This window comes from Lycium barbarum, chromosome 2 (assembly GCF_019175385.1).
Source record: "Lycium barbarum isolate Lr01 chromosome 2, ASM1917538v2, whole genome shotgun sequence".
NCBI lineage: Eukaryota > Viridiplantae > Streptophyta > Magnoliopsida > Solanales > Solanaceae > Lycium > Lycium barbarum.
Window position 1 is genome coordinate 113,008,901 of NC_083338.1, and position 8,600 is coordinate 113,017,500.

Genomic DNA, 8,600 nt, shown 5'->3' on the forward strand with positions numbered 1-8,600 from the left:
ACCCAAATATCCTATTTTAGGGTGGAAGAACCCAAGTATCCTATTTTAGGGTGGAAGAACCCAAGTATCCTATTTTAGGTTGGACGAACCCAATATCCTATTTTAGGGTGGAAGAACCCAAGCATCCTATTTTAGGGTGGAAGAACCCAAGCATCCTATTTTAGGGTGGAAGAACCCAATATCCTATTTTAGGGTGGAAGAACCCAATATCCTATTTTAGGGTGGACGAACCCAATATGTCCCTTTTTAGGGTGGACGAACCCAAATGCTATGCGTTTGCGAACAATGATGTTGTGCCTTTGCAGGGCATTTGAAAGTAATAACGCAATGCAGGTGCGGTGCTTTTGCAGTGCGGGACATTTGAAAGCAGTAGTGCGTATGCAGTGCGAGAAATTTAAAGCAATAGTGCATATGCAGTGCGTGGTATTTAAAATAGTAGTGCATGCAGTGCGGGGAATTTAAAGCAATAGTGCATATGCAGTGCGTGGTATTAAAAATGATAGTGCATGCAGTGCGGGGAATTTAAAGCAATAGTGCATACGCAGTGCGTTTGAGAGCACTTGAAAGCAATAATATTTGTGCGTGTTATAAGAAGATTCAAACCGCTCGATGCGCAGTCCCTGCAAAGCTGTAAGCATACTTCAGCTTCCGCAACTGGAAACCTTAGGGATATTTCACCTTCTCAAAATGTTTCAATGAATAAAATTCTGTGCATTATCGTTGAAGAGTAGCTAAAAATCGGTCCTGCGCTACTCAAACAAAATTTGTTAGCATAAAAGGAAGTGGTTGCCTTGCGTTGAACATTGAGCTTTGGCTTTGAATCTGCGCTTCTCGTTGCTATGTCATTGCGGAAATCTGATTATGTGAATATGGCTTGGGATAAGTCGTCTGCAAAATTTCTCCAGTTCGGCTATGGGGGGAATTGGAATTTTTATTTATTGAGACCGGACCCAACATGGGCACCTACGTATCCTGGTACTAACAGGAATCAGGTCGACCGTAGTTCATTGAAAAAGTCTAGAAAATATTACAAGATAGCGCTATTCCTAAAGATGGGCATGTGGAGGATGATATTCTCGAGTAGCGAGATGATGTCCCTATCAGTCTGCGCGCTTTCTTTTCAAATGCCTTGGTGCCAGTTTCGATGAATCACCCTGAACAACAGTTGTCTTTGTGTTTGCAATATTACCGGCTGAAGGCTCTAGCTGTAGCTTTATCTTGCCACTTCCAATCATGCTTTGAATCTTAAATCTTAGTGCTGGACATTCTTCAGTGTCATGTCCTTGAATGTTTGAGTGATAAGCACAACTCTTAGATAAATCAAAGTTTGGCGGTGGATGCTTAGGTATAAATCCCTTCTTTGGTTGTAGAATACCCTTAGCACTCAACCTCTTAAATATATTTGCCAATGGTTCATTTAGAGTAGTGAAGCAAAAAGATTTCCTCTTCTTTTTATGTTGAGAGCTTGATTGTGCTTGGTGAACCCGTCGTTGGTAGCCTTGCTGGGAGTTTTGCTGACGAGGACATTGCATAGTGGCATAAGATTGAAAAATTTGGTGATTTTTATGGCATTGCGCTTGATGCATAGTCGTGGAAGCAAATTGGTTTTGCTTCATTTCACTTTGCAAATTTCCTAGTATCTCCGCTTGGAAGGTTTGGTGAACGGCTTGTGTTGCTGAGCTATCTGTAATTCTCCCTTCTTGAATGGCATTTTCTAGTTCTCTACCAATCCTAATCAAATCAGAGAAGTTGTGTGCACAAGCTCCGAGCAACTTATCATAATATAAGTTTTCCTGAATTTGGATGAAGGTTGAGATCAATTCCCTCTCGGATAATGGAGGATGTATTTTTGAAGCTTCTAACCTCCATCGTATGGCATATTCTTGGAAAGACTCATGTGGCGTTTTCTATACTCTGAGCAAATCGGCTATGTGCGGATCGCCTCCATTGTTAAACTCGAATTGCTTTACAAATCCGCGGGCCATATCTTCCCACGTAAGCCATTTGCTAAAATCTTGTTTAGTGTACCAAGAGAGTGTTGATCCTGATAAACTTTGAATGAACAATCTCATTCGTACGGCTTCATTATGTCCAATACCAATTAATCTGCTGCAATAGTCCTTTAAATGAGCGACGGGATCTCCCTTCCCATTGAAAGTGTTAAACTTAGGTATTTTGTACCCTGACGGAAGCTCAACGTTTGGATGCACACACAAATCTTCATACTTCAAAATCTGGAAATTCCTTGAACATAACTCTTCATTAATGACTTTCCTCAAATTGTGGAGTTCTTTTCCCAAATCTGCATGGTAAAGCGACTTGATTTCCTTTCCAGGCCTCATGTATGGGGATATTGCCAGTTCGTTTTTCTTACTTTTCTCGAATTGAGCGGTGGTTATGGAAAATTGAGGATTAGGAATTATCGCTACTTGATCGGGAGTGTAGGTTGAAGGTATTTGTGGAATGGTATAGGTAGGATCTAAGTGAGGCGAAATGGCTAAGGAAACGTTGCTGGAAGTTGGGGTTGTGTTAGGAAGAAGGCTTAAGGTATTCCCCAGATTGGCTACAATATTTTTTCGAACCACCTTTCCCTTGCTATCGTTTTGCTCTTGCACCAAACCCATACCGATGTTGAAAGCTTCAAATCTCTCTGCCATTATAGTCTCGTCCTTAATGCAGATTCGCAGCCAAAACAATGTTCAATGCCAGACAACCTTTTAAAGAGAAAAGTAAAACTTCACAAACAAAATAAAATGTTAGTGCATGAAGTAAAAGCTTCATAAACAATATATATATATATATATATATATATATATATATATATATATAGATATATATATATATATATAGATATCTTTTTTTTTAAGTGATCTAATTAAACAGGCTCTAGATTAGAGACGACTTGAGTCATATAAAGGAAACGAATGGACGACAATGAATCATCAGCTATTTAGCTCTGACGGTTGAGAATGAATCGGAAGAAAGAAAACTACATTGGAGTAGAACATGCCATTTGAAAAAAAGGTTGACTCATATCGAACGCCAAAGCTTGGTTCCGAGTTAATTCTTACCAATTCCAGCATATTTTAAAAAAAATTTGCCCCAGTTTAGGACGTTTTGAAAAATGTTTTGGGTTGCATTCCAAAATTGTCCCAGTTTCATGCTCCTTCGTTTGGGGAATATTAAAATTTGTAATAAATAAGACCGGGCCTTATATAGGCTGCCTACGTATCCTGTATCCGACAGGAAATCAGGTCAAACGTAGTTCGGGTGATGCAAGAGATTAGCTTAAAGAAGATCACGATTGATCGGGCGCAAGGCAGTTGAATTTAACATACCCGAGAATTACGAAGCACTTGGCGGGTTGCAAAAAATGTCAAAGACAGGAGACCTATGAGATTGTCTTTCGACTTGTATGCCAAAAATTGAAATTAATGGGCGCGCGAAGATAAATTTCAGCGACCTAGAATGACGTGATTGACTGAGCGAAGACTCCGCAGAAGCAAGGTACTTGAACAGTCATTCTTGAACAACATGAAGGCAAAAATCGAACAAATATCGAGAAGTACCACTTGATCGATTGGACCAATAAATTTGGACATCTACCAATAGAAGAAACGATAAATGCTGAAAATGATAGAAATGGAAAGTAAAAGTTCCATGATGTAAACCGAGTGCAAATGGATTCTACGAGGCATGGAGCTAACGGGTCAAATGTTTCGTCATTTGAGACAGAAGATCATACCCGTAAAAGAAGGACACAAAAAGCTCTAGAATTTGCAGTTTGATGCGAGACAAATTGTTCGACACTAATAGATTTGAGTAACTAAGCAAATAACGATAAGAGAATGCCTATTAAAACAAAGTTGGAATGATAAGAGTTAACTTTAAGGATTTTCGAGGCTAGTTCATGTATGCGAAAATTAGGAAATTTCCTCCGACGATTAGAAATTTGTCGGGAGTCATGCTAAGAATGCGAACGATCTTAAAGGTGCTCTAGAGTGGCTAAAGTGCGCTAACCGCGGAATAAATAGTTTTTTTTTTTTGTTTTTTTTGTTTTGTTTTTTTTTTTTTTTTTTTTTGAGGTGAGGATGATGCAAAAATAATTAATGAACAATATGCAATTGTGCGGCAAAGCAAATATGAATTTTACTTTTCTTCTGAAACAAAGATGATGTTAGCAAATATCAAGTAATAACTTTTCACAAATAAATTCAAATAAGAGCCTGCAAATAATTTTAAGTAATGAGCTTGGCATCAGGTGATAATCGCAAATAAATTCAAAAGCAAGCATATTGCAAATAAGTTCAAGTAAACCACTTAGCAAGCAAGCACGCAACTTAAAAGCTTATAACACAAGTATATAAAATAACAGCCACGCGTGTTAATACGTAGGGGACCTCCTTATGCCCGAGGTAGGCCTAGCGTGTATTTGAGAGATGAAGGTGTCATTATATGTCATCCCATTTGCTCTTTAATTAATTAAACGAGTCTATTCCCAAAATGAAGTACATAAATATTTTTAAGCTTTATTACATGCCAAATAAGAAAAGGAAAAAATATTCCTAAAAATAAGCTAAGTTCAATTGTGTCCAAGCTTCTTTCAAAACTTGCGCTCTTCATGGCTATCTGCATCACAAAAAGGTTACTAAAACCCCACCCTCCTAAAGTTTAATTAATTAGAGCAATGGTCGATATTTGGCCCAATCAACTTCAAATAATGCACACATAACATGATAAGCGTCGCTTGGGGTAAGATAAATATTAGATGCTTATAAATAGTTTTGACATAAAAGAGAAGAATAGACTTATGGGATTGATCATTAGTCTTTTTATCTAACTACCCTTTACTAAACTATCCCTACTAATTTCCAATAATTCACCAAAAAAAGCTAAGGGAAAAAAATGAAATAAGAACAAGTGTCAGTCAAATAATATACAAATTAAGGCATAAAATAAGGCAGAGGTATAAATAAAAAAAATTAAATGGGCTCAGCCCATTTTGGGCCGCTGATCTGCTGCTATTGGGCTTTTGCCCCAGTTTTACTGTTGCAGTTGCTGCTACTGTTCCAATTTATTGGGCTTCGGCCCAGTAATTTCATCGTAGGGGGGGGGCCACGGCCTGTTGGTGCTGCATGGATTGGACTCGAGAAAGGAGTAATGTTTCGTTGGGCTTTAGCCCAACATCGAATGCGGAAGAAGACGAGTCCGAAGGACTCGTATGCGATGGTCATGCATAAAAATGGAAAGAAAAGGATTAGTATATAACAAAAGACTAAGGCTTAAAGAAATGGACTAAGTACACATCTTGAATTTAGCACGAGATACAGTAAAAAAGACACTTAGAGAAGATATTCAAACCCAAAACGAGATAATAATAAAGAAAAAAAAAACATTGCAGCCCACATGATCTATTTCATATCAACGGGTGAACTTAGGCTCAATAGAGCTATATTCTAAACATTTTGGACGGGGGCCCAATAAAAAGAATAGAATTCCCAAAGACAAACATTTAACAGTAGAACTAAGGGCCTAGACCGATACATCCAATATACGTTTGATATACCATTATATATATTAGGACAGATGTGCAGAGTTGAGTATACTATGTGTATCTAGGTACATTTCATGTATACAAATTTACAAGAATGTATAGAAGGAACATACCTAAAATTTAATACAAAGCGAGGTAAAAGATTCAGAAATTAGAAACAAGACCAACCCAAACAGGAAGACAACCGAATCAAATGTGAACTGTGATAATGCAACATTCACAGTTGAAACAAGATGCTTACAATACTCAGAACTGAACATACACATGTCACATTTAATTCATTTTTAGGCATGCTGGGGTATGGAAATCAGATTCCTATTTTTAGATATTGACTCATGCTTATTCTATGCTTTTAGGATTTAAAACTCAGTCTCAAAAGAATCATGTAAGTGTCACAAGAAGCCAAAATTGTTTAGGGACAGGAAAAAGGGGGGAAAGGTACACAAGGTTTACCATTGCAAAGAAACAGGCTACCCTAAATCAAATAATGAACATGACTGACAAGGCAAGCTAAGGCAAAGATGGGGCCTAAGGCCTTAACACCAATGAAGGAAGACAGGTCAAACCCTCAAATGACCCTTGAAAACAGATAGCCAAGAATAAATCAACTTACAGCCTTTTGAAATTTTCAAAACCAGACAAACATGGTGAAAGGGGACACACATTCTAGATAAAAAGAACCATGCAGATTTTGACAGTACAAAACAAGTATAACAGTATGACATTCTGATAAAAGAAGGCATAGCATGGTTAATTTACCATTGAACAATGGTGCTTTAACTAATGTCCTAGCAGGGTGTCAACAATAGAGGGATTGGAGACTAGATGAGACTGATGTTTGAATAAAGAAGTAGAGGAGAAGATAAACATGATAAAACAGCTAGCATTATTTTCATACCTAGGCCAATGAGTATATGAAAAGAAGCCAAAATCAGGAGGGAACAGTAGCACAGGGTGGCATGGAAATTCACACAATGCAACAAATACTAGCAATGAAGTAAGCATAGCGTTTCAGATACCATGAGGGCTCAATAGGCTAGTGAAGTCAAAGCACGACATGGGGATACAAAAGATAGGAAGGCATTCAATGCATATATGCAGTGGAGCAGAAAAAAAGACATACGTATTAACCGATTATACCCAAATCATGATGCAAATGAGGTTATACCATATGTAGATGAATAGATGCTCACTGAGAGTGAATTCAAACGAAACAAGGTGCAGACACATGAAGTTAGATTATATGCAGTTGGTAAATATGCACAGTTTTAACAGATAATGAAATGTGCAAGAGTGTACTATTGTTATCAGGGGCCTGAAGAGAATGGAAGGCAATCTCAAATAGCAACATCTCAAGTGGAAAGACATCAGGTAAAAGCATGCAGAGCCACATACAGGGGGTCATGCAATACACGACTGACAGGTCCTGCCAACAGGAGCTTAAACCACCATTACAGTATATCAACCAAGTAATAGCACAAGTCCACAGGTGCTGAATTGACTTTAAAATGCTTATAGCTCTTTTGAAAATACAATCCGAAGCTTATAGTAAATAAAAATAACAAAAGACCACATAGGCATGCAAAGGGCTTAGTGCATCTTGTTGAATCAAAGTAAATATTTTACCCCAATGGATCCAGTTTCAGATCCAGTAGGCATGAGGGTACTATCCCAACCTCAACAATATATATTTCGAAATAAACATTGGCTCGAACAAACCATCACAAAGAAATCATTCTAGTATATCAAACTCCGTATGTCACAAATGACCTTGAACCTAACTGAAACGAGTATGGACATGTCTCAAATATCAATATCAATTTCTACATTAATCTAAGTCAAAGAGGAGGTTAAGAAAATATATGAATTTATATACTGCCTAATACATTTAAATCAGATTGAACAATCCCCCCACAAATTAATGAAGATTAAACCTAACTGGCTAACAAGATAACATACAAAAAAAACACTACGCTGATCAACTTATCTAACTAAAACGATATACAAACATGTGTATCCATAAATCAAGCTAACATGCAATCAAACAACAAATAGCTGAAACAGAACATAATGCCAACAAAAAGAGGGGGTTACTGACCTTCTTCCGGTGTAGCGAAGTGGGTGCGAAGCCTTCGATACACACTCAGACACTTCAAAACTCAATTCGCAGACATAAAAGAGATTGATAAAATTGAAATTTTTGCTTGGGGGATTTTAGCGACAACAACGAAGGCTTTTTCTTTCTATGGAATTTTTTCAGGCTAAAAGACTCAAATTTTTCAAAAGGGGTTTGTGCGGTTGAGAACTTAGTTTCTTTGGGGGGTTTTCCAATCCAAAAATCCTCCCCTTTAGAATCCACAGAATGATCATTTTATAGAGATTCGTTAGGGTTTTCATTTTTTACTAGAAGAGGGGGATGAGCGTGGGGGACAAAACGAGGTGGGGGTGACAGTGGCGTGGAGTGGGCGACAAAGAGAAATGGGGCGGCAGAGGTGTAGTGGAGGGTGTCAGAGATAACGTGGGGGTATGGGCGAAGTCAGAGGAGAAGGAGAGAGTGTTAGGGGTGTGTGCGGCGGCTTTTAGGGTTTGGGGGTAAAGGGAAAGGGAAGGGATGAAGGAAAGGAGCGGCGGCGAAAAAGGGATGAGGGGAAACAAGCCGCGGCGGAGATGAGAGGAAAGAGGGGAGGGGAGGCGGAGACGAGGAGGTGAGAAGGGAGTGGAGAAGACGAGCGAAAAATGAAAAAGGGAAACCCTTTTAGGTTTCCCTTATTTTGAAAGTGGTGCGGGTCGGACCCGGTCCATTTATGGACTGGGTTGATTTTTTGGATCGGGTATTAAGGGAATGGGCTAGGGAATTAAAAACATGGACTGGTCTAAAAAATTGAGATAAAAATATGGGACAGCCCAAAAAATATTTAGGAGTTAATTGGACTTTGATTTGGAGTCCGATAAATCAAAAATACGGACTGAGTGCACGAAATAGTTTGGCTTCTAAATTTAAATAAAAGGCCTGTTTAAACAACTTGTGTTAAAATATTGCTCAATA

General features: G+C 38.4%; 1 protein-coding gene across 1 annotated transcript; it reads right to left on the reverse strand.

The window, feature by feature from the left end:
* Window positions 1-1,100: 1,100 nt before the first annotated feature.
* LOC132628755 (uncharacterized) lies at window positions 1,101-2,657 on the reverse strand. Its single transcript, XM_060344520.1, has 2 exons — window positions 1,914-2,657; window positions 1,101-1,793 (listed from the first exon to the last, which is right to left on the reverse strand). The coding sequence occupies exons 1-2, from the start codon at window positions 2,655-2,657 to the stop codon at window positions 1,101-1,103; spliced, it is 1,437 nt and encodes a 478-aa protein (XP_060200503.1).
* Window positions 2,658-8,600: the final 5,943 nt, after the last annotated feature.